The sequence below is a fragment of the Condylura cristata genome, unplaced genomic scaffold (assembly GCF_000260355.1).
Source record: "Condylura cristata isolate star-nosed mole 26May11 unplaced genomic scaffold, ConCri1.0 scaffold00002, whole genome shotgun sequence".
NCBI classification, from domain to species: Eukaryota; Metazoa; Chordata; class Mammalia; order Eulipotyphla; family Talpidae; genus Condylura; species Condylura cristata.
Genome location: NW_004567103.1, coordinates 37700061 through 37727975, shown reverse-complemented (window position 1 = coordinate 37727975; position 27915 = coordinate 37700061). Strand labels below are relative to the sequence as shown.

At 35.5% G+C, this 27915-nt stretch overlaps 1 protein-coding gene across 3 annotated transcripts in view; it reads right to left on the bottom strand.

The window, feature by feature from the left end:
* The window catches only part of PDE1A (phosphodiesterase 1A, calmodulin-dependent), a 244068-nt gene that overhangs the window by 34436 nt on the left and 181717 nt on the right, over window positions 1-27915 (bottom strand). For all 3 annotated transcript variants that reach the window (XM_012728738.1, XM_012728746.1, XM_004674849.2), the window contains 5 exons: window positions 26912-27025; window positions 7982-8164; window positions 6651-6717; window positions 3754-3870; window positions 2755-2895 (listed from right to left, as the gene is read on the bottom strand). In XM_012728738.1, coding sequence (XP_012584192.1) covers window positions 2755-2895; window positions 3754-3870; window positions 6651-6717; window positions 7982-8164; window positions 26912-27025 — 622 coding nt within the window. The remainder of the gene's footprint in view (window positions 1-2754; window positions 2896-3753; window positions 3871-6650; window positions 6718-7981; window positions 8165-26911; window positions 27026-27915) is intronic.

The following is a 27915-nucleotide window of genomic DNA, read 5'->3' as shown; positions in this document are numbered from 1 at the left end:
TTTTTCAAGAGACAGTCACCCAACTGTGTGGGGCTGCTACTGGAGGACACCAACACATACTTGCTCACTTTGAAACAGCGCCCAAAAAAAGCCCTCCATAAAGCAGCAGGGCATCAGCCATAACTCTAATGGTAGTGGGCAGTCTTCTCAATGTCAAATACAGCTAAATGAGTTTTTCCATAATGCTTTATTTTTATTTCAAAAAACCAACACATTTAATGTATGTATGTTTGAAAATTAATACTCACTATCACCTTCCTTTATTTAGTAAAAAACCTTATTAAAATAGCTTCCAGGCCCTCCCTGGTGGCACAGCAGGTTAAAGCACTGCACTAAGAAGATTAAGCCACTTCCTCATGAGTTCGATTCCCGCCTGCCCCGGAGGAGATCCACATGGTATGGCAGACCTCTCCTGACCCGCCCGCTGCTCCCCTCAACAGTGTACTTCGTCGATCTGCCTGTTCTGCTCCCCACTCTGTGTCTGGTGAATCCTCCCACCCTCCGCATCTCTGGCCTGTACCCCAGTTCTGTATGAATAAATAAGTAAATCTTTAAAGAAAAAAATAGCTTCCAAAAACTGCCAAGGTGTTAGTTTAACTTAGTTTTAACAAAATTGCCAATGAACTCTTAAAATGATTTGCCTTTCTTTCACTATGTTTTATGTTTATTAATTCGTTTATTTTTAATTTTTTATTAAGGTAATTCTGGTGACAATAGTGTAGGTGATTCAGAGGTGTAAGATCATACCTATCCAGATGTCTGTTGCTCACCACCATGGCATCTATAGTCCCCCTCAACAGTAGTCCACTGGGTGCCCTCTTTTCTGATCTGAACACTGCTGTTCACACCCCCACCAGATTTTTGTAATGGCCAAACAGATGCTGCCATAAAGAGCCCACTGTCTTTATTGTTTTGTTTTTATTTTTTTAGCTAAAGGATGAATAACATCCAAAATAACTTGCTAAAGTAAAGCCATAGTCCTCTCAAAAAATTTCCTTTATGATTTTTGATGAAACTACTTTTTAGGAATCATGCCAGGCTTGTCCAGAGAACTTGATATGACTAGTTATATCCTGGAGCAAGTCTTCTTTGCAAGTGTGAAAGTAAAATTACATTGTGGATTTGAATTTTTCTATTTATCCACTAATATAATAGCCCTCATCTCTTCAACGTCACCCAAAAACAGAGGTTCTGATGCTGAAAGAGGAGATTAATTTGATTCCATTTACACTGGTAGCAAAAAAAAAAAATTAAAATGATGAAATCTTGATTATCTCCCAGAATAATATGTCATGTAATTTCTCACTGTACTTCATAATTAAAGTAGATGCTTTATTATTTTCCATTCCCTATTGTCCTGAGGAAACTTAAACAATTTAGTTTTCAATTCAGAATAACGCTCAAATATCTCATTTTTCAGTTAAGGTTTGTGAAGCCATAGAATTCAGAAAAGCAGCAATAAATACCAAACACTTGAAATAAAAATCACCTATCAGATTCAAGACCACGGCCTTAGAAAGGGAAATGTGAACATCTCTAACCAGGAAGATATAAAAGCAACTTTTTCAAATGTAATAACATTTGCAGCTGTCAGAGAAACTTTGTTTTTCATATTGTCATGCATATCAAACCAAGTGAAAGCAAAGAGTTCAAGAAACAGCTGTAACAATGAAATCTTATTAAATCTAAAGAGCTTTAAAGGAATTTTTCTGTGTGTGCTTGTGTGTGTGCAAATACAGATGAGCTAGAAAGAGAAAACAGTACAAGGAAGGTTGAATATATTATTATTTTAAAAGCCCACAATATTTTAAAGCTTTATCTTTGGATGTTTAAGTTTCCACTTAGTAAGTTTCCACTGCTTCTGCCTTTAAATGTCAAATCAGACTCTTGGAATGAATGGTGAGTGAATTTCAACCAGGGACCATGTCCAGACATGACTACTTTTGAATCGGCTCATTGGCACATTTACTCCTTAAGTAGACAGTGCCCATAGATACAGCTTAAAGGGCAGAGAAACAGTAGGCATGATGTCAACACTCACAGTTTAGTTTTCTAGAGGGCCATGCCACTGCATGTGGGGAGATTTGAGATTTCTGCATTCTTCAAAGTAGGACTTCACTGCAAATCCAAAATTTGGGACTCACATGGCCCATACCCCTGAAACCAGTTGCAATTTGGAACCTTTTCTCAGCCCTGGAATTGATAGTATTGCCTGAAATTTCTGCATCTCTTCTTTATTGCCTCAGGAGTGCATGGATGAATCATTCATCCATTGTTCATTGATTTGGTCAGAGAGAAAAAGAAAAGACAATTTGGAAAAATTCACATGAATATTTTCCAACATTCTCTTAGACATGTTTGACTAGCATTGCGAGTATATGAGAAAAAGCAACTAAAGTTCGCATTGAGGGGCGTGATGAGGCGGGGAGAGTACTATAGTTAACTTTCATTGTAAAGACTTTTTCAAGATCACTTTTTTATTAATTTCTATCAGAAAAGGAATTTACAAACAATGTTCCATAATAGCCCAAATTTTTGAAATTTGCAGCATAATTTCACTCTTCCCTGAGAATTGTATTCCTGTCAAAATATATTTTGAAAAAAATATGAATTACAGACAACTCATTAACCGTCAACAATCCAATAGATTATTTTGTATATTACTTCCATAGACATTGAGGAGACAATGGGAATTTAAGAGTTTGGAATTTGGTATTTCCAAACTAACAAACTTTAATAAGAAAACTTGCTTACCATGATACCTGTATGAAGCATTATATAATGCACAGTTTGAGTGACATCAGCTGCATGAATCAGATTGTGATATGGATTTTTGTGCTTGCTGTAACCAACTTCTAAAGCTTCTGCAAAGGCAATCAGGCAAGAAACAGGAATCTACAGAAAGAAATAATTATGGTTATATTTTGCCCAAAGAGAGACACTAAAACAGCATAAGCACAACAATGTTTAGGATAGGATAACTTAGTGAGTCATTCATAGATGGTAGTTTGTTGAAGTTAAATGTGATTTTTTTTTCCCCAAAGTTAAATGTGAATTTTTTTTTCCCCAAAACCACTTTACTGGCCTGTTAGCTTTCAATCCTGGGGCTGGGTTATAATCCCCAAGCATTTAACTAAGATAGATGAAGTAATATGTTATAATTCACACTTCTCAAGTTAAGTGAAAAAGTTGGTTCTTCAAGTGGCAAAATTTTCCAATTACAATTTGGAAAGTCTAGTTTTCCTATCTGATACATGGGTGTTATGATGCACTGCTTCCCAGTACCTCCCAGGTTCCTTAGGTAATGAGGTAAGTAACAGGCTGCAAACTACTCAGAAGCCAGGATCAAATATGTTGTTTAGATTACCTTAAATTAAGTTAATTAGAAGCCCTTTCAGTCTTAGAAAAGTGCCACTACAGGTTTATTCCGTGTTTTAGAAAGAACAGATGTCATATTTCTTTAGATACAGATTCCCATCACTGTGTGGGTGTTCTTGGAGTAATTCAAGAGAATGCTGGTATCTGGTTGGAAGGAGGCTATAATGCCCTGATGATCTCCAGGTGGATATAGAAATGTCAGTGAGTTCTGGATAATGGTGCTGCTATCAAATAGTGAACTGGTCACAGTGGTCCTGTGACCCACTAACTAGAAACATTACCAAGTTGATTTATTAATGATCTAATGTTCTGTATTCTCATTCTTTTCAGATAACTAAATCTAACAGCACTTCACTTTTCTCCCATGTTTCTGACCTTGAAACGGTTGATAAGATCATATCTGGTAAACAGTTCATAAATCATAAACTTCAGACTATGCTCTCCACTTGCTTCATTTAAGGAAAATACATCAAAACACCATTTATCAACATCCTGTAGAAAAAGAATAAATACATTAGGTGACAATATCATATAATTCTGTCTGTGTGAAAAATTCTTGAGAAGATTACAGATAAACATTCAGCAGTTTCAGATTTCAATTCTGCGCATAAAACTGTATTTTTACCAGCATCCCATATGACAAGGCCACTTAGTACCCAGGGGTCCACATAAGTGAGGCCATAATTCTTAATATCGTGTCAAAATCTTCTCCTTAATTCCAAAGTTATCAAACTTGATGAAACAAAATTGATGACATTCTAATACTGCCCTTATCCTTACAAACTTAGGCCATAAGTCATTTTTCCAGAGTGGACCTATTTTAAGATTAATTTTCAGGTTACATGTGCGTGGTATCAATTATGGGATAGAGGTAAGATAGCCTCAGTCTACGCACCTATCTGCCACAATTGTCTGAAATTGTACCATAAAAGTCAGTAATTTGGTTTAAAGCTTAGATATCACATTATTAAAATGCAAATACCCCAGAGAGGCCCAGTTTATATTACCTATTACTCACTCTCATCTTGGCTCGTTCATTTATACTCTTGCCCAAGCACACATGGTAAGATAAAGGAAGTGGACCTTCTGACTGAGGAAGAAAGTGGTGATATTTGCCATTTTGGGCAATTCCCTCAGGGAGTGATAAGATTATAGGGAATTGGGCTCCTTTAGAATGTAACCCTCCCAACAGCTGGGAACAGGAAGCAATATATCAAACCATTCCAATTAATTCATGATTTTGTTCAAGTTAATTCTAAGGCAAAACCATGCAGAGGAATCCACAAAGTATACTTGTAGCAAATGATAATAATACTATACACCAAGGAGATGTTAATTTAAAGTTTGAGCTTTGATACTAAATAGAGGAGATTAAAAAATTAAGCAGAATCAATTTTAATGGTTATCAGAAACTATTAGTAAAGGTCTATTTAGTGTTTACATATACATGCTAGACTTAGTATTGGACAATATATAGGCAACCTTAAAGGTATGCACTGATTTTGAATTTGAGCAGACACTATTTAGAACTTTATTCATTAAGCACACTTTAAGGAGTCAACTGTGTATACTGTAACATAGTGAAAATAAACTGAAAATCTGATAAAAAGTATTAAAACATTCTCTTTTGAAAATACTGTTAAAGAAAACCAGTACTAGTGTCACATGGAAGGACCCCTATTTTTTTGGTTTGCTTGCGTGCCTTTGTTAAATTCCTTGCATTTGACCTGATTTGATCCCCCAAACACTTGCTTATCTGATTGTAAATTAAAAATCTCTGAAAGTTCTGTTAGAATGCATTTTGCCATGAGTAAAGCTCAAAGGAGGCCAGCAAATCTTTCATCAAATTCCAAAGCTAACACAGAATTAGTTCAGACTGTTACAAGGTTGCTATTTATAGGGTATGTTATGGGTTTCCCACTGAGTAAAAGTTTAGTTCTCCATTTCTTGAGGGTTTTTATCAGCAATGATGATTTACATTTATACACTAATGCAGATACTTGGCTCTTACACTGTCAGACTGAAAACAAACAAGGGAAGGAGGTATTTCAGTAAATAGGAATTACTTAACTAAAAATATTCCTTAGTAATAAATGTGTTAGTTCATGTTTCTCTGCACATTTTAGTAAAACATTTACATTCTTACATACTGAAATATTGTTTGTTTTTAAAGCAATACTTCTTAAAAATAAAACAAGTAATTTTCTTACCCATATTTGAGGAAATAAAAATCTCTCAAGCACCAAGTAGTAATTAATATCCTCTAATGCACCTTGTCAGCTAAATAGCTATCTTTATTACAGCTTTAGAAATATAATTTTTTAAAAAACCCAAGAAAAAGGAAATGCTGTTTTAATTTTAAGATTAAAATCTAATATGCATCAGAGACAAAACAAAGTGTTGTTCGAAATAAAATTTTATAACAAAGCAATATAAATTTAAACTAGAAATGGAGTTTAATAAATCAGAAATAACACAATCTAGGATATCCTGTTGCCAGTACCCCTTAAATTCTTGGTTAATACAGGAAAATTACCATGAAATTATTCGAGAAGACCAAGTTAAATCTGCCACTCTAATTAAATAAGAAAGAAATAAGCAACCGAAAATGATGAGCCTAATGTGCTTTTGTAGAAATGTCTAGAAATAACACACACATGAAAAGGCAGTCAAAACTTTCACCGCTTCAGTTTCTACTCTTGCTCTAACATAGAGTAACATAGTTGGCCCTCAAACTGGAGTCAAAGGAAAAACCAGATAGAAGAGAAAAGAATTTCTTATTTTTGTATTTGTTAAATTTTACCTTACTTTTTATATCTTCTCGGGCCTAAATTGTGATGCACACTTCTCCCATGTAACTTTTGCCCTTTAACTATAGTTGATTGAAAATTTTTTTATGATTCATAATATATACATAACAATTCTATAATATATACATAACAATTAACAAAATATGTAGTTTTGACAAGCCTGGATGCTACTTCAAAAGTGAATTCAATGTCCACCTAGACAAAGCTGAAGAAGGAATAACAGCACATGTTTTTACACACATGCATTATACATTGTTGCAGTTTATTAGTTATATCAAGCTCCTTTTATCTACAATATGCCAACATTTGGAGCAATTACATTTTAAATATTAAAATAATATTTATACTCCAATATATAGATTGCAGAAAAAACCTATCCTCATTTTTTCCCCTGTCATTTTAGGAAGATTTGAAAAAAAAAATAACTCATTGAAAAACTAAAATAAAAAAAAATTATTTCACCTTTAAAGTTACTATGACAGCTTCTGGATATGCCAAACCAACCATATGATAGGACTTTCTGTACATCCTAGAAAAGAAAAAATAAATGTATACATAAAGCTCATTTATTCACAGTGCTCAACTATCTCATAAATATATGGGAAAGATTAACGTTAGCTTGTTCACCTTTATCATTAGTTACAGACTTCCTTTTAAGAAACAATGATAACTATGATCACCATATATTAAACATGTATAATGCAGTAGATGTTAATAGTATTTTGTTTACTAAAATCAATATAATTTTAGTTTCTAGGTAAAGATATCTTTACCTTGTCTTCATCTTACTAAAAGGAGTTGTACTTTGGGCAAAGCCAGCACTCTCAGCATGCTACCAGATTGATGACAGCAAAGTATTCTTGTTATGTGCCCATTTATGTTCCAAAATTTTCAGTCTGGACAACTCAGTGTCATTAAAATATTATCATTATAGATTTCCCCCCCAAATGATAATTACATGAGGTAGTATAAATTATTATCAGAATTTACACATTTTAAAAGTTAGAAGATGGTCTCCCTTAAATTAATTATAAGCACATTGTTACATTGTTGAAAAAGTTTTCCTTGTTCTAAAATTTTATTAGTTTCAGAAGTGTTAAAATAATGTTTTAATATATAATTTGATTATTTTTTTAATTTGAGGATTTCTAGTAATTAATTTTTCACATTGTCAGAGGTAATGTGTTTATTTCAACCCTTTCTGTAATTTTTTTCTGGAACATCGTGCTTCCTAGACAGAAAAATAAATTGTGTTCTTAAGAGCAAAAATGAATGTAAAATTGGGCCACATTACATGTATTTCATATCAGAAACTTAGTGATTTGACCTCAGGCTTCTTTGCTTCATTGGCAGAAATGTTTAAAAAGCTATTTGAAAGCCAATATGTAAGATATTTTCTACTACATGGGAAGAAGATGGCCTTTTCTTTAGTGCAGAGAATTACTGCTTTATTTTGTTACACAGAGTTCATTTTATGAGGTATCACATTTTATTTGAGTAAAATTATTGTGTATTTATGAATGTGATATGGTTGTTTTTAAACAGTTATTCCCAAAACTTTGAGAACTGTCACTCAATACCTTTGCTTTCAATCTTATGCTAATAAGAAATAAAAATTAAATCCAGGACAGCTTAGTTCATCATAAAGTCCTGTATCAGTTCATTCTAGATAGTCATATGACTGCTTAAGAATTCCTCTCTAAGTAGAATAGAGTACTCTCATAACTTTCATCTAGTAATTATAGTTATTGTCTTTCATATTTTATTTCTGAGATATTAGCAGTGTCACTTACCTTTCCACAAAAATCCCAGCTTGAACAACATGCACAATGCTCCGAAATCTTGGCTTTTCCTCGGATTTCTTTTTCATCATCCCCATTTTTCGTGTAAAGGTAGAAGCCAACCAGTCCCGGACTTCCAGTGGGACTGAGTCTGACTGAATGTCACCAAGCTCATCTTCGGTATCCAGCAGTCGTCTACAAAAATTCAAAACAACTAAATTTCAGACAAAAAGTGAAAAAATCTAATGACAAAACACGCACTGCAATAGGATCTAAAATACACACACTCTGACCGTTCTTTAAAAGAAACAATCTAAGAAAAGGAAAATGATTGGGTTAACATTTGGAAAAGACTGAATTTCTCAAATTGGTCATCTCTGAAAGTAAAGGATTAACAGACTTGAGAGTTTGCAGGTTCCCAAACATTAAGTACCAGTCTGGAGGTACCAAAGTCAGCATTACTATTACTATACTATTATAATAATAAATAAAAATAAGGTAGGGAAGAAAGTTCATAACCAGATAGCTGCTATCATGGAAACTGGAGTGTGTAAAAAGGGAGGGAGTAGTTTGAAGGCACATGTCTTATATTTAACAGTCTGGTGTATATTTAATACAGATAGTTCATGTTATTTGAATAAAGCCATGAAGTTTACAAAGTCACTGTCAAGCACTATTAACTTGATTGGTACCTGTAAACATTGGGAAAATAATAATTTGAATGACTCATATAACAACATCAGAGGTTAAAGGTAAAAAATGGATTACTTGAAAATTGCTCTTAGGGTAACTGAGCCAGAATAAATGGAATAGAAATATCATCAGTTAAGAGCAAAAGATGTCTTGAGGTTAGAGATCTGATGGGTTCAGACAGCCAGCAGAGGCAATCAACTGAGGGAAGAAGTGAATTTGAACTGAAGACACTGCACACCCACTCTCTTGTATTAGCTCCTGGCAGATAACATTGATTGGACTGAGTGAGAATAGCTGTACTCACAGAGGGCACTAAGGCAATATCCTCATTTTAAGGTTGGTCAGATCCAGTGATCTAGAACTTCCTAAATGTATGAACTGACAAGACAGTGTGAAAGGTTCCCACAAAACACACACATACACACAGAGCTTTACAGAGCAATTAAGCTTTGCATCCAGAATAACATAAACCAGCTCTGCCTATCACCAGACTCAAATTATTTCCATGTCAGTTCACCAACTTAATAACTCAAAGCCATTTTTGACACAATTTAGCTTTGACCTTTGGGGCAATTCATTTAGTAAATCTTTCATCACAGAACGAGGCCATAGGATTATGAGCTAACTGATGAAAGGAAGACAGAGAAGCCAGCGTGTGTTCAAGTCCCAGAAAAAAGTCACACACCATCTAGAGAGGGAAAGCTCACAGAAGGGCAAAAATAGCAAGTAGCTCACCCCAAACACCCACTATTATCAAAAAACAGGTCAAATGCAAGATGCAGAAAAGTAAATCTTACTTCTCTAAATGACCTCTTTTATGTGCTATCATTTGATATAATTCATAGGAAACAGTCATTTGAAATTATTTATTTTTCAAGGTACTAAATAAGCATGAATGCATTTATGAAATCTTATAAAAATATAACAACATATGTGCTGCAGTTATAAAATTCTAAATATAAGAAGTAAAAAGACATGATTAAATTAATACTGTTAGTACTTACTTTATATCATTTTTAACTTTCTTTAGAGTCTTACTTTTGGAGGATTTTGATTTTAATTTAATACATTGACATCCTAAATCACAGCAACGTATTTTTTTCCCCATTTAAATTAATTCCCTTGGCCAATGGCAGAAGACATTGCACTACATAGTTTGAAATTTTGAGGGCTTTACAGATTACGCCATTTCTATTATTTCTCATGTGGTGATTAAATAAAAGCATAGAACAGAACATGTTGCATAGGAATCATTGTGGTGTAATCCTGTGATGTCACTGTATTCCAAGAATTCTACTGCTGATCTAAATAGAATGACAGACACCTAGATCCAGAAATCCTTAGTCAGGATGTGTTATATCATTTACTGAGAAGGAAGGAAGGAATACAAAACTCAAGGGAGTTACTGGATATCAGAAAAAAGGAAGAGACTGTGTGGGGGAAAGCAAGGGATATGCTATATTTGAAAAAAACAAATCTTGGAAAAGTAACAAATACTTGTGTGATGGTTAATTTTACATGTCAATGTGGGTAAGTTATGGGTAAATTGTTTCATCCAACACTAGGGTAGACATTGCTGTGATGTTACATTTCATATGTGATTAACATGTGAATTAGTACTTTGAATCATTCTGGTTATCCTCCAGAATTAGGATATTGGTGGTGAATATTCAGAATTTTGGTGGTGAATGGGCCACGAAAATAACTGAGATTTGAAGAGATCAGGGAGAGAATCCTCAAAGAGAAAAGTATTCTGCCTCCAGACTTAAGACTGTAACATTAACTCCTGTCAGAATTTCCAGTTTTGCCAGCTTTGTCCAGTTTTATGCTGCAAATTCCCAACTTGCCAGCCCATATAATTGTGAGTCAATTATATATAAAGTGATATATTAAGTAATTGTGGTGATTAAATAAAAGCATAAATGTGTATTATATATATGTCAGCTATTATATACTATATTATGTGTCAAATATATGTAATATATGTATTAAATTATATAGGTATATATTAAGAGAATATTCTCATCAAGTGATTAAAGATCAGTTATTATATTAATATTCATTTAATAGAGCATATAAACCCTGTTACTTATTTTAAAATATAACAAAAATCCCATTTGGAATAATTAAAAATGCTGCTTTAGCCAGTCTGAACCTAAATTTCATTTTGTCTTTTTATGGCTTAATAGCTAATTTATTTTTATTACTGTGTTATACTCTAATGTATGGATGCATTATAATTTGTTTATGAATTCTACTATTGAAGGACATCTGGTTATTTTCAAGTTTTGGCAATTATGAACAAACTTGTTATAAGCATTTGCGTGTAGATTTTAAAAAAGATTTATTTATTTATGCATACAGAACTGGGGTACAAACTAGAGGTGCAGTAGGTGAGAGGATTCACCAGAGAGAGAAAGGGACAGAACAGGCAGACTGACAAAGTACACTGTTGAGGGAAGCAGAAGGCAGGTCAGGAGAGGTCTGCCATGCCATGTGGTCAACTCCAGGGCCCGGGATTGAACTCACACTGAAGCGGCTGCAGCTTGCTTACAGTGCTGCGTCCTTACCCATTGCACCACCGGGAAGGGCCTGTGTGTAGATTTTTTTTTTCACTTCAACAATGTAAGTATCAGGAGCACAATGGTCAAATTCTTAACTTTGTAAGACACCTCCAAACTGTATTTTGCCTTCCCACCAACAAAAAGAGAGAGAAAGGCCAAGATACCATCAACTGTTGCCTGGCCCACTGCAGTAGCATCTTCACTGGTCTCCTCAACTTCAGAATCTATACTATTTGACTATTATGCAGCAGTAACATTATTATTAATCATCACTATTTTTAGGTCAATTTACTTCTGTGTAATGAAAATTTACTTCTGCATATATATTTGACGTGGAAAAGAAATGAAATCATTTAAAAACATTTTGAATTAGAGGCACATGAGGGTAACATTTTTGAATAGTACTTGTGGCATGCCTTTAGTCAAGTAAGTCAGCATTTCTATTAAATACTAGTTCATTTATGATCATAGCACAAGTAGAATATGGTAAGAAATTTCTAATGAAGATAAAAGTTAGTTGTAACAGCTTAACCAAGATAATTATTCTAAATTGGAGAGGAAAAATGTTAGGAAGAAAGATAGGTGGATAAAACCTAAATTTATACAAATTAAGAAAAACCAGCAAACCAAATAATAATAATAATAATTATTATTATTATTATAATGAATAATAATAAAAATAATATTCCTCCCTACTCTGCTAGCTCTCTTCTTGCTTCCATTTTCCCTTTCCCTGGCATCTGCCTTGTTTTCCTCAATCCAAGCACCAAAGGGGCTCTTCCAACTATTTTATCATGTTAGATAGGGAAGGAACAATTGCTACAGTAAAATATGGAGGAGCAACCCTGGGCTACAGCATGGTCATAAACAATGTACCTATACATTTATCTAAGATGTGAAAATATCTGCATACTTATAGAAGATAATGTCTCAAATAAGCCATGTAAGACGATATTTTGTCCCCATTTCACTTTTGTAAGAAATTTGTGCAAGTAGGTACATGAAATGGAATCTCTAATACTCTAATTTTGCTTTCAGAAATTCAACAGCAAGACTGCTCTTTAGTCCTGTGTTTAATGGCAGAGAACATAATTGTTTGCCACATGAGTACATCACTAAGAGAGGTGTTTTGTTTGTTTGTTTTTATGAGTACATAAAAAATAAAACTCTGTGGTTGGTTGGGTCTCCCTGATGACACAAGGGTTAAGGTATCAGCGATAGCAAGCTGTCATGAGCCACTGCAGCACGAGTTCAATCTCCGGCTAGGGACTTACCCACATAGTGCAGCAGACCTCTCCTGTCTCACCTGTTGCTCCCCTCAGCAGTATATTTCAGTAAAACCATCTATCCTGCTCCTGAATCTGTGTCTGGTGACACTACCCACACCTCCAGCCTTCACCCCAGTTCTTGTATATATAAATAAATAAAAATAAATCTTTACAAAAACTTTGTGGTCAGAAACTTAGTATGACAAGTTAATTGCTGTTTCATTTTCCTTGGAAATTCTTAAAATGTATTATACAGAAATGATAAATAATATATATGCAGATTCTAAAATGTTATCACTGTTGATCTCTGAAAAATGCTTACACTGGTGTTTGATGGAAAAATATTTTTCAGTTCCAAAGAGATTGATAAAGCAGAAAATGAGGGGTCCCTACACACAGAGTTATGCTAATAGGACCCATAAGCTGTGAAAACTGACCCTGCATCTAATCAGTGCTTAACTAATCCTTTGAAACTATTTATGCAACAAATTTTCTCTTGAAATCAGATGACAAAACTCCCAAAGGGCTTATATTTTGGACTAGAAAACTTGCAAGGGAAGCGAATAAAGGAGGAGGCAGCCACGGAAGGAGAGGTCATGGGATTTTGACTCCTACAATTATATCATTGAAAATATTCCTGTCCACAGTAGACTCTTGAAAAATGGTTACACCCACATACTAACATGTGGTAGATGCCTGGCTATTTCCAGGCAATCAATGTCCACAGTTACACCTATTAAGTATTAAAATTCAAGTACTGGATGCAATTAGGAAAAACTGACTTTTCAAGTTTGAAATTCCTTTTCCCACTTTACTATCCTTATAAAGAATACATTTCAACAAGAAAATAATTTATTCAGTTCTGCCCATAACACTGCTGGACACAGGATGGGCACACATTTCTCCCAAATACCATATAATTAAAATTATAAAGTTATCTATCAAGTGAACAAATTATTAAATACATTCTGTTCTCTAAATTTAAATAAATTTCATAAACATCTGATGAATTGGGTTTGGATTAAGAATTCTCAACTCCTGGGCCCTCCCTGGTAGAGCAATGGGTTAGGACAGGGCAATGGAATCTGGCTGCAGCATTTCAGTGAGTTTGATCCCTGCCCGGGAGGTGATGCGCATAGTGCGGCAGTCCTCTCCTGTCTTGCCCACTGCTCCTCTCAGCAATGTACTTTGTCAGTCTGCCTGTTCTCCTCCCCACTCTGCCTCTGGTGAATCCTCTCACCACCCCTGCACCTCTGGCCTGTACCTCAGTTCTGTATGCATAAATAAATAAGTCTAAAAAAAAAATCTTGACTCCTTGTGTGGCAGGCCAAGCCAGTTGCCTATGGTTGTCCCCCCCTGCACACCTATCTCTGCTCAGGCCCTCACTATATAAGCCTGCAATCCTTCCTAAGCTCCCCCCTCCCCCCCCCATGTAATCTCCACCAAGCTGTCCTGCCTGGAAAAAAAACTGCTTCTTAGCTGTTTGCGGTTGGGCACCAATGTTCTAGAATCCCCTAGGCCAAAGGACCTCAAGAAGAGGCCCCTAAACACGTAGGAGTCAGGCTATGGGATCTTGGGCAGAGGATTCTGGACTCTTAGAACCCAAATATGGTAGAAGGACACTGGGGAGGTTGAGGAAGTCCAAGGTCTGTGTACTAGTGAAGAGGGGAGTAGCCTGGGCTCCAGGTTGTTCCTGTCTTGGAGCCCTGTCAGCCCACCTTAAAGAACCATCGTCAAGTACCCTAAAGTAGATGGTTGTAGTCAAGAAAGCAGTTCAGCTGGCCCTGGGTGAAGGGTGGTATTGGGTTGGCATGTGGCAAACATTTTCTAAGTGAGCCCTTGTAGGAGGGTTGAGGGAATTAACAGAGGTGATTTTTCTGCAGTATGGAATAAGTGGTTTCCTCAAAGAAGTGTTATTTCTTTGAAAATTACTTACTGTGCTCTGGTCTCCCTGTGCCTTCCTACCTTCTGAAAGTCCCCCTTGAACTTTAAAGGTAATACTAAAGCTTCACCAGAACTCAGAAATATCTGAGGGTATATGAAGATGATAATGCTTATTATGAACCAGACAAAAAGTCAAACTTATTCAGTTGTCATAATATCACCATGAGAAAGATGTTATCATCATGACTATTATTTTAATGATGAATTTAATGAAGCACATACACCTGAAGTGATTACTAAAGTCCTACAGCCAGAAGTAGCTATTCCAATTTTTAAGCTCAAGTCTGATTTCAGAGTTAGAGTTTCTAAATGCTTAGCTACCCTTCAATAAAAAGCACATTTATCTTAGTATCCAGACTACCTGCACATCAAGCAATGACAACATCAATAATCATTAGCCTCTATCCTATCCCTGCCTGCCTTGAAATTCAGTGTTAAAAATAATTGAGTTTAAGATAATCTTAATGGTAACAGATTAGAATGGCATATTTACTTAGTAACCTACTTCCTGAGTACAAAATATATTTGAATGAATTCTTCCAGACTACCCCAAAGCACATTTATTTGCTTATTAGTTACTCTTGTATTATTCCAAAAGGACATAAAATGATAGAGTTACAAGTTTATTTAAAAAATTTGGGGCTTGGGCCCTCCCTGGTGGCTCAGAGGGTTAAAGCACTGCACTGAGAAGCTAAAGCCACTTCCACATGAGTTCGATCCCCGCCTGCCCCGGAGGTGACCACATGGTGTGGCAGACCCCTCCTGACCTGCCCGCTGCTCCCCCCAGCAGTGTACTTCGTCGATCTGCCTGTTCTGTACCCCACTCTCTCTCTGGTGAATCCTCTCACCCTCCACATCTCTGGCCTGTACCCCAGTTCTGTATGAATAAATAAATCTTTAAAAAAATATTGGGGGCTCTTGCAGAGAGGGATATATGTTTTCTTCCTTATTATGCCTACCCGATAGCTTTACTCAATGCCATCTCTGATTTTGTTTTTTGTTTTAAACCAGTGAGAAGATAACGAGTATATATGAGTGCCTATGAAGATGGAACATTTGTTTGGACAAGTCATTTAACCTGACCTGAGCTCAATTTCTAAGAGGCAAATCCATTCTGAAAGGAGACTGACTATGAAGTATTTATGTCAGATGCAGTTTTCTACAAGGTCTAAGGAGGACTTTGTATCTTTTCTGTACCTACCCAAGTAAGGAGGGTCTAGACAGAGGAGTTTCTGTCCCACAGAAGAGATGAAAAGGACTGAGGGATACTTGGGACAAAGGTCTGTCTGAGTAGGAGTAAGTTGCTCAAGAGTTCGAATAAGATTCTGTTCTGGGAATCAGCTGGGAGAGGCAAATGGATGGAACAGAAAACCACCATCGGCCTTCAGATGACTATTGGCTTCCCACCAGGAAGTTTTGGCTCAAAGATATCTTTGAAAAAATTCAATTAGGCACAAAGCCTGACATTCCATTAATTACTGTTTTTTTAATTATTATTATTAATAAATCCTCTGTGTGGTTTGGAGTCAGACTCCTGGCTTCATCACCTATTAGCTATGTAGTATTAAAAAATACTTCATCTGAGTCGCAGTTTCTCATGCAATAGGGATAATAGTAATAGTATCCCTAGTGGGGCTGTGAGGATGAAATAGATGACCACTTAGCATAGCATCTGTCACAAGCCTCGGTTATTTGCACATATCCATAATTAGTCTAAGCAGTTTTATGATTTCTGACATGTGAAAAAGGAAAGTTTCATGGGGGTTGGAGTGTTTCAAACATTATGGAAAGAAGTAGGTCAAGGCAGACTTAGGGGAGCCAAAAACTATTTAAGGGATTCTGTGGGTTATGAACAAGTGTTGGGAGGAAAGGTCAAACATAAATTTTACCTACTATAAAATTTTACCTAGTATATTAGGCAAATTCACAGGGACAAAAAGTAGAATAGAGGTTGCTAGGGGTTGAAGGTTAGAAAGGGAGTTTAATGAGTAGAGTGTTTCTTTTGGAATGATGAGATTGTTCTAGAAAGGGAGAGTAGTAAGGGTTACAGAGCATTCTAAATATAGTTAATTCCACTGAATTGTACATTTAAAATAGATGAAAAGGTTAATTTTGTATTAAGTATATTCTACAACAATATAACGATATCTACCTAGTATTGATCTTCTTTCCATACTTTGCAAGGAATAAATATTTTGACTCTCCCAATAAGAGTAATGAAGCATAAGAAAAGAGCATTTCATGTTCCATTTAACTGTGTGTCCTTCCAGAGGCACACTTCTAAGAGTGAATAGAGGAAAAGTTTGCAACTGCAAGCCCAGAGATAAAATCCAGATTTCTAGATCTGAAAAAGGTGTTCTGTCCACAAACCAAAGGACACATCTACCTTCCCTGTACCCAGGACTTGTGGCTGTGAGAAATAGCTGATCTTTGGTCAGAACCTCTTGCTTATTATCCCCTGTTTCAAGGTGAAATCCCATGGTTGGGAGTGATGGTTCAGTACAAGATCATCTCATCCACAATTTAGGGCAGCATTTGGCCACATTTTTTTGATATGGCTTTCACATTCTAGCCATTGAACTTCTAACATTCTTTCTACATCTCTCTTTCCTGTAGCCTATTTTCATATCTTCTACTTCAGTAGATTTCAAAGTGTGGCCCCTGAGCTAGAATGAAAGTAACCCTAGATCTTGAGAGAGACAGACTGCAAGACACATATTAAATTAGAAACTGTAGGGGTGGGGCCCAACACTCTGTTTTAACAAGTCCTCCAGATGATTCTGATGCATGCTGAAGTTTGAGATGAGCATTTACTACTTGCCAATTAATGGAAGATCTCTGCCAAGAAAATAAGACTTAGTTCTCTTCTGTAACACAGACTTAGCAGTATTTATTACTTCCATATGCTCATTAGCCCATGGAAAGTGTTGGTGAACTATATGGAAGGGAAGCAGAAGAATCTACACAAAGTTATCTCAACCAATAACCTTTTATATTGATGTTACAAATGAAAATAATCTGCATTTAACTTGATTGCAAATTATAAATGTCAACTCTCAACTGAGCAGGGGTGGAGAATGGATACTAACAACGGTATATTCAGAAGACAGAAAAGAAAAGGAAGACAATAGCAATAACCAAACTGAACAGCAAAGTAGTCTCAATCTATATATAGTTCTAAATATGTGTTGAGTAAATGAATGAACATATCTATAAAAACAGTCACTAGTTTCAGAAGTTATTTAAATCTCCAGGTACCTGTAGAGGTTAGGTGAAGAATAAGGTTATTTTTGTTTGCTCTTATGTATGCTATCTATGTTAACACTGTTCAATGTGGTCTTGCTTCATGTGTGCAAAGATGATATCACAAAATGATTTTAAAAATTTTTCCTATTTCCCTATGGCCCTTTGAATTACAGTCAGTCATGTCTTCAATTAGTGACTCAAGTTATGCATGACATATAATAACCTGAGCAGGGAGCAGGGTTGGGGGGGATACCTGTTCCTATATCCAGTTTCAAAATCTAGATCCCATGGGAGGAAGAATGGTCCAGGCGAACATAATAAAGAGTATATGACCAGTCAAAGCAAAGTTTCCATTTCTATAATTATCTAAAGATGCCCTAGGTTAATCAAGAGGAGTCAGGAAGACAGAAGAGATCTTGAGAAGGGTCGCTGAATCCTGCCTGAACTTATCCAAATCAAGACAAATCCTGAAGAGGCTGAGAGCACACTCCAAATAAGTTTTTGGAGTCCTGGGGCACAAGCAACTAGATACCCCGCCTCACCCTTCCTAATCCCCCATTCCTGTTTTGGAACCTGAAGAACAGCAAAACCCTATTGTAGAATTTGCTGATAGATGTCTAGATAAAAAGCCTCAAGGATCATGGAGATTCAGGATAGACTGATAGAGAGGAGAGAAAAAAAAAGGAAAAGTAGGTAAAGACAAAATATATTTTGGAATAGGTATGCTGAGAGACCTGAAAAGAATGATGAAATTTTTTTTAGTCAATAAGAAAAAACTTAAGTCTCTGACTTCCTACTACTTTCTATTTGTCCAAAAATCAGTTCAGTTGTGACCTAGGAAATATATATATATATATATATATATATATATACGTGTGTGTATACATATATATGTATATGTATATATGTATGCATATGTATATATGTATGTACATGTGTGTATTTATATATATATACATACATATATATATATACACACATTTTTTTTGGCTACCTTAGAAATATGATTGCTTAGTTTGCTTTATGGGGAAATAGAGTATGAATTCTAAGTATCTAACTTTGAAATTAAGTATTTACTTTGATACTTAATATGAAGATAAGATGATTCTGAAAGTATTAGGGATTATTAATAGTAAGGGCTTTGAAGCAAAACATACCATAAGGATGCAGTGATAGAAAATGAGTGAAAAACCTAATCCCAAGAGACTTAAATGATAGGAAAATATATTTTTTAATGACAACAACAACAAAATTAGAAACAGGTTGATTTCAGTAGGCATTTTTAAAAAATAACAGATCAACACGGTCTTCAAGGACTTAAGTATTAACTTATCTCTAACATTTAAAAACTATATGATCCTTAGCAAGTCAATAACCCTCTCTGCCTCAAATTTCTTTGTTTATAGTATAGCAATCAAGTAACTAATAATAGGATTTTTGAGATTGTTTTGAAATCTATGAAAATTTCATAGGTTGTCTTGGATATAACTGATTGTCAATCTAATTGGTATTAATACAATTAGAAAAGAATAATATTTGAAGTTATATCTTTCTTCAAGATATATTTTTTCACTGTTATTATCGGTTTACTTTTTATCTTAACTAATTTATTCACTAATTTGTTGTCCAAAGATGTCCTAAAGATATTCAAAAAAAATGTTCAACATCACTTATTTTTTTTCAACATCACTTATTTTAAGAGCTATGGAAATAAAAAAAAGTAAACCACACTACCTTTCACCCCTGTGAAAGATACCTTTCACCCCTGTAAGAATCGCCCATATAAAAAAGGATAGAACTAACACATGTTAGTGAGGTTGCAGTGAAAAATGAACTCTCATCCACTGTAAGTGGGAATGCAAGCTTGTACATTCCCTGTAAAAGATAGTATGGGGGTTTTTCAAGAAAATAAAGGTGGTAATCCCATTTGACCCAGCAATACCACTAATAGGCATTTATCCAAAAAATAAGAAAAAACCTGGGTAAAAATAACTATGAACATCTATGCACACAGCAGCACTGTTTACAATTACCAAATCATGTAACCAACCCAAGTGCCCGTCAAAAGATGAATGGATAGAAAATTGTGGAGTGTGTATCTATGGAATATCACACAGCTGTGAACAGCTGGTGGACAGTGGCGTTTGGGACAAAGTGAACAGATCTTGAAGTGATTACCCTGAGTGAGATCAGTCAAAATGTGAAAGATTTTGTATGGTCTCACTCATCTGCAGAATATAAGTACCTAAAAGACAATTATATATGCAAACCACAGAAGAAATAAAAATTTGAACTTGGCAAAAAGAAGATAATAGTTCCCAGAGGGAATACGGCGAAGGGTGTAGGAAAAGGGGGTGGGAGGTAGATGGGATATGGATAGTTTGATGGAAGGAATTTATAAAAATAAACAATCTACCTCTAAAAGAAAAAAATAAAACAACCTCCTCATGTTATTCTTAAATAAATAAAAAAAATATCACAAACAGTGAGTTCTATTTCTTATAATACTTGGATTTTTTTTTTTTTGTCAGCCATCTCGCAAAAGATCTGGTCATATTTTTTCGCCCTCCCTGTTCACAAGTGAGGCTGTTTTTAAAAGTTTGTAGAAAGTAACATACCACAGATGGACAGAAAATATGAAAATCAACCCAAATATATTGTCACTTTTTCTAACCGTAGTTTTCACACTCCCTCTATAGGGTGAGAACAGCCTACAAACACAGCACTCCAAACAGCCACCACACCCTACAATTCACACCATAAAAATGGAATTCATAAAAATCCTAACTTTTTAAATGATTCTCTGAGCACCAACAATGTTTTAGCATATATCCCTCAAACGAAGTGCCTCAGGGACTATTACAAATGAAAAAATCTAGAAAATATGAGCTCTCACTGGTAAATTATCAAATAAGCACATGATAAGAGCTCCCTCTTGTTACCCTCTTGATGGCCAGGGTAACTTAGGCATAAGCAGGTCTTTTGAAGGGACTTTGAGAATATGGGTAAAACCCACAGAATTCCAGAACATAAAGCAACTGGAGATTTCATCTTCTATTTATGAAAACCATGATTAGAGAAAAAAATTGGCTTGCCCATAGGCTTGTCATCAATAGCAAGCAAAGTTAAGACAGGAGACAGTCAACATCCATACAAAACCACAGTGACCCAGATCCTGGTTCCCCTGCGTGCGGTACTAGCACAATTTAATTTTCAGTTCAAGAAGATACTTTATTGGTGTCATCATATAGAGAAACACACTGCGCCAGTCTCAATCCTTTGGCACTTGATTTACATTAAATCAGTCTTCTACCTGCCTCATGACATGCCTGGCCACTGAACTTGTATATCCAGTTCCCAAAGACATGATTAAGGGATACACCTGTAACTAGAAAAATAAAATTAAAAGGTTATATATGTTGGAACCTCTAGGAAAGGAACCTTTTTTTCATTCCCACTGAATTTGAGGTGTGAAAGTTGTAGATTTTGGAGTTACAATCTTGCTACCTGTGAAAGCACCAGAAGTAGCCCATTCCATGGAAACAAGATACAGAAGTGATCTTGGCATTTTTTTCTTTGAATCAATCTGTACTTATATTAAGCACTAGCCCACAGTATTTTGATGGTGAACATTAATTTAAATTAGTTTTGTTGGGTTTCCTGTCACTTACAGTTGAAATATAGTATTCATAAACAGTATCCATTAGTCTGACCCGTTTCCTTCTTCCTGCTTTGGCTCTAAATGTCTAAGGAGTACACATAAATCAGTGTAATCAGGACGTGATGGTTATAGTGTTTAACCCCAAAGAGTTTGCTCAATACATCACATTGATTCTGAAGTTTTATGGCCCGTGGTCTATAGCTTGGCTATAATTATTACAGTATTATTATCTATGCTAAGCAACTAACAATAAATGCTAACTAACCTTTCCAACCTTTCAGTGTTACTCATGATTTATTAATTTGAAGACACCTGACTGACTGTACACTAGCTAACTCATCTTCATCTATATTTTCCATATATGCCAGCTGTCTCTTTTCCCAGATAATCTCCCAAAGATAGCTTTTGACTTAATCTTCCTATAGGTATTATTTCCTTTTATTCCAGCTCTTTTGTCTAACTATGCATTTCCAAACTAAAATTACCAACCTGTCTAACAATATTTTAACCCAAACAAGTGATTGTTATCATTAACAAATTTTTCTCTTTTTTAATTTTATAAATACATTTTTTTACATTATTCTTCGTTTTGTACTTTTTTTTCATCTCAGTTATAATCACCGTGGATGTCCCACCACCACTTCATTAACAGATTTTTCTATCTCATTCTATCATTGATCTTTCTATGCCAGCTGAAATCACCTTTAACATTATTTCTTTATTGTCCCCTTACTTCCTCTTGGTCTTGGAGCTTAAGATCCTGAACAAAGGTAAATATGACAGTAGTCATTTCCATAAGGGCTTCTAAGCTAGCATCTGCAGAGTGGGCCTAGACCTTAGAGGATAAAGAGAAATCCTCGTAGAGGGGACCTCTATGTTATGTGTTCCAAGACATACAATAAGGTCTTATAGCAGTTACAGGTGATTCTAGCTTCAGTTTGGAGAACTAGACTAAGTTATCATGCTCTTTCTTGGGAACAGTAACCATCTGTACATTCTGGACTTGGGGAATTAGGTGACCCACAGAGAAAGAATTCTGCAACTTGAAGCCTAAGATGGGCTGCGTGAAAAGTGACAGTTGGTCACTGACAGACTGATAAAGTAAGTAAACATTTACTAGGCATTCTCAAAATTTTGGGATGGTGAATATACCAAAGTAGCAAAGGATCTCTTATTACTGAAATTAAAATAAAGCTTAAGTAAATCTAAGCTCCTTAGTATATAGTTCCCCAAATTATATCTCAAACTGGCACTATATTGCTGACTTCCTCATATATCTAGCATGTTCCAGATATTTTTAGCTTATTATTACTTTTGTTAAAATCATGATTTTAAGAAAGGACACAGGGCTGTTTGCCAGAGAAAAAAAGCTCATTAATATCAAGCAATACCTGCAATCCAACTGTATCTGATTTAGAATCCCTTCATTATGAATTATTGGTACTTATTATGCCCCCCCACCCCGGTAATGTGTGATAGCTCTATCAAGCTCAGAACTCCTCTGTTTCGTATTCATAGTATTTATTCTTGTGGCTAGGTTTATCTCCATGGCTCTTGACCCACTCCTGGGTCAGGTGATTTCACAGTTGCATTCCTAATTCTTAATGACCAGTATCCCTCATTTCAGGGACTGAACAAATATTTGTTTTATGAATAAATGTTATTTGTAAATTCTTCTGCTTGATGATTCAAGGGACTTAACTCTGAGGTGCCCTGGACTTTAGTCAATTTCTGTTAGACAAATATCTTGAAGTATTGATTGGGATCCATGTAGCATTGCTCTGGGTAATATCAAAATAAAGGACTTCTATATCTCAGTTGACATAGAAGTCAATTGAGAATGTTTTTATTTAGACATGAATCCCATTAAATTTCTTTCCCATTAGTTGACACTTTAATTTTGTGGAAAGCAGAGTATTTCAGAATCAAAAACTATCATCATTTTTTAGGATCAAAAGTTGCTCAAAGGAAACTGACATCATTACTAGGAGATGTAATTATTTATCTAATAATATTGTATGTATCCCATATAAGTGTCTGCATTTTATTAGTACAACTAAAATGATGATTAGTATTTAACTTTTTCTATTTTAGATATTGTACTATATTTAATACTCATATGAATTGTGATTACTCTACAGATAATGAAGGTAGGAAATATATGTTTGTATATAGAACTTGTTTAAAGAGAGATTGATTGGAAAATTCAGACTTTGAACTACTGACTTTCTTACTGAATCCAGAGTCTGTGCTCTAACCATTGGAATCATAAAGTTTTGATTCCTTCACATGAATAAAATAAAGCTGTAAATTGTGTTATATTAGGTTGTATTAATGAGTACAACATCCACCTCAGAGAGTCCACCTCCTGGCTAGCCACACACCCTTATGAATAGTAAATAATTCAGAAGACCAGTGATGCTCCTTTGCCTGGCAGTATCCCAATCCTAAAAAGGACAATAAAGTAAACTGCTTAAAGTCACATGTTTCTGGATTACCACTGTGCAACTTTGAAAAACAATAATCTCCAGGGACACATCTAAAAGCAGGACTCATAAAACATTGGCATTTGCATTTGAAAATGTCTTGTTAAAAAAACAACAGTTGTATTCCTTAGAGATCTGTGCTATAATCCTTCAAAGAAGGTCAGAATTCAAATTCTATCAGAAACTTTGTTTTATTTTTCTCACTTAAATCATTTTTTAAGAGATTCTTTTTGATTTGTTTTCTTAGCTGAAATCCTACAGTCACTAAGGCTTAGTAGGAAAAGGCTGTCTGTGTGTGTGTGTGTGTGTGCATGTAAGAGAGAAACCAATTCATAATTTCTGTTTTATCCTGCATTATTATATGGGGGACCATTTTTCCAGTCTACATTTAAATTCCATCAACCTGTGAATAAGACTGTTCACAAGAATGCTTATGTAGAAGAATTATATATGTATAGGCATGTAGCGAAAGTAAACAAACAGAAAAAACCCCACAAACATTCGGCACAGAGTTTATAATCTGAAAGCATGTCTGTTTTTTGTTTGTTTGTTTGTTTGTTTTAATTTGTGACTCCAACTCATGCTTTAACAGAGGATCTCCATAATGAGGATAGATAAAGAACCACTTATGCAATACCACCCACACCACACCCACTATTGTAGGTTACTGGTGAAAATTTTATATTATGTGATAGGGAAAAGTTTAATGAATGATATAAGGAGACCTCCAAGTTTCCTTGTTTAAAGAGAAGAGAATACAAAATAAGTGACTATGTATATTGTATGATCTGTGAAATGTGGAAAGAAAAACAGGAAATAAAAATTTTTAATAAATCACTGGAAATATACACAAGAAATTTATGAGTTAAAGAATTTATGGAGACTGGTACAGGGTGGAGGTGAAGCTTTCAAGAGGTACCTTTTTAAATTATTTTGATTTTGAAATATGTGGATTTATTACCTATTAGTCAACCTATATAATTGTCATTTACAGTGTAACAGAAGGTGTTTGAAGGAGTTACACAAGAATGCAGAATGACAAAGACAATCATGATTGATTTACACAGTGGGTAATTTGACAAAGTAAAACACTTCTAGAAACTATGTGTCATTAATAAATTAAGTGGATTTCTGAGGCCAAAGGAGAAGGGGGAAAGAGTCAAGTGGATGAAAGGGATGGTGGTGGGGGAAACAGTTGCTCCAAGCGCTTAACAGAAGGCCAGATATGGAGTCCTCCTAGCACCCAGCTAATAGTTATTCAAACAAGTACTTAGTCAAACCCACAAGGTACTTAATCTCTACTAGGTGCTGAATAGGATACAAGTAAAGTAATGCATGTGTCCTCCACCATTTTATAAAGTAGACAATTAGCAGGAAAGAAAAAGGTACAAACATTTGTCTCATACTGTCATGTGGCAGGCCCTGAGATGGGCAGGGGACATAAGCCAGACAGTTAATCTACATAACTAACTCCGTCTTGGATGGAGGAAGTCGAAACATCTCGGTCAGAGCTCAACACAGATATCCTGTGAAAGAAAAAGTGTCATAGCTTATACAGGAGAAGAAAAGGTGTTTATATATATATATATATATATAATCGGAAGTGTGAGCCCAGTGCAGAAGGCTATATAAAAACTTTACTATCATATCTGGTTTAATATTTCTCACCTCCTGCAAATGAAGGCCAGGCCCAAGCATGGATGCTTGCAGAATAGAAAAAGCATGATGTCCTTGCTCCCCGGTTCCACTCTGCTGTTTTCATTGTTCAGTAATGTTTCCAGGGGAAGTGGGGGATTATAAAGACCAAAAGTTCTTAGTAGCCTGCTATTTTTTTGCTGTCATCTCCATCACAAAACCCCATGTGCTAGGTAAAAACTATACCCAGAAGGCACGTCAAGCATCTCTGGCTCTGCTATCAACAATCAGCACCTGTAGCCTGTTTTTCACCTTCTGAAACTAAAATTCTTTGATTAATCCTGTCAGGAAACTTTTACTTCACCTGCCTCATGACTGAAAAAAAACTCAGCACCTGTTCTATGCTAAACACTGGAAGTGCATGTTTCTCCCTTCAGAAGCCCTTGAACCTCTGCATTCACAGGCAGTCTTAATAAGTCAGCCATCTTTATCTGTTTTGGTAGGAGATTCAGGAACCAGTCTCAACTGTTCTCTAAACACCTGAAACACTGGTCAAATCTTCCAAGGATGGTCAGATCAGACTCTATTAGCACCAGGTTCGTTAGGTGATCTAATTTCGGGTTGGAGTTAAACACCTACTTAGAGTGGAAAGAGAAGGTGCAGTTTTCCTTTACGAGCAAGTCTCTTAATCTCCACATCACTGATTTTTGAAGCAGGATCATTCTTTCTTGTGAAGATTTTCCTGTGTGTTGTAGGACATTTAGCAGCATGAACAGCCTCCCAGCAGATATCTACCCAACAGATAACCACAGTGCACACCGTCAACTGAAGCCCAGAAAGCTCCAGCCACTGCCAAATGATCCTTAGAAGAAAAGTCACCTGGATCCATGCAAGAGCTGCAGGCAAACAACCCTTTTCAAGTAAATTCTTGCTTCCTAATCTCTTTACGACTCCACTAATTAACAGGTTAGATTTAGATGATGATTAAAAACACACCTGGAGCAGCCCTTTCACAAGTCCTGCACTAAGAGACTGACAGATACTTCTCATGAGGAGTGGGCATAAGACACCCATTTTCTCAGAGGAACTCTGAAATCTGAGAGAATTGGAATATCATTATATCAGTGAAAACCAATATAAGCCTACATCTGTCTCTGACATTTAAAAATCTGAGCCTAAGGATAGGGTAGGAAGAGAAGAGACTTTCATTTTATGACTTTATTGTTTGACTATTTTTGAAAATGAAGCATTTGAATTCAAATGTGTATTTTTAAAATGAATCATAGTCCAATTAAGTAGCTACATGAAAAGCACCTTTGAAATTATAACAAGATTTTTACTTTGGTTTCATAAGCAAGATATAACAAATACAGGTATGAGATTAAAAAAGAGAGAGAGAAACAAAGGGAGGAGGGGCAAATAAGAAAAAAAGAGACAAAACTTACCTTGTTTCGTCAATATAAACAGCTTCCAGCACAGATGCTGCATATTCAATGTTCTTCTTTAAGTCCACAACATTTACATCACCTTTTTCCAGCTGCTTCACTAAGCATCTTAATCTATTTCAAATAGCAGCAAAAAAGAAATAAAAAAAATTATTATGACCATATGAAAAGCAGTATTACATGAAGAAATTCAAAGGAAAAAATTAACATAAGCTTTCTGGGTCATCAAATAGAAATGGTTTTTAGAGATTTTATTATAATTAAGTCTTTACCACCCAAACAACTGTTAGAAATTATTCACCTCTCAATAGTTATTGGATTATGGGTTGTTAGCTCAGGCACTATATCTCAAGAATAATCTTTCTGCAAATCCAAAACAATAAAAACACTTTAACAAAAGCATACTTTTAACACTAGAATTTATTCATTGATTGTTCTGCTTCAGAGTTAGTACTATGAGAACATTTAAAGGGTGCTCTTTTGACTACAACTGCATCAACCATTCACTAAATATGTCAATAGAAATGAAAACAAAACAGAATTTCTAAAAAAACGTATCAATATTAAGAAAAAAATTAGTTGGGGCCCTCCCTGGTGGCACGACAGGTTAAAGCATAGCACTGTGAAGCTATCAGCAGCCACTGTAGCACCATTTTGATCTCCAGCCAGGGAGGTGACCCAAATTGCTGGCAGACCAGTCCTGATCCACCTGCTGCTCCCCTCAACAATGTATTTCGGTCAATGTATTTCTTTTTCCCACTGTCTCTGGTGAATCCTCTCACCCCCACATATCTGGCCTGTACCCAGTTATTGTACACATAACTAAATAAGTCTTTAAAAATATTTGGGAAAATGGGAGCAAAAGAGGAGGAGGTCCAATGGACTGTGGTGGGTGATTATTGGCGCTTTTGAATGGGCATGGTTTAAGCACGAATGGGCATGGTCTAAGCACACGTTTGGAGACACGTGCCTACACCAGGTGGAAAAGGAACACATGTTCCTGT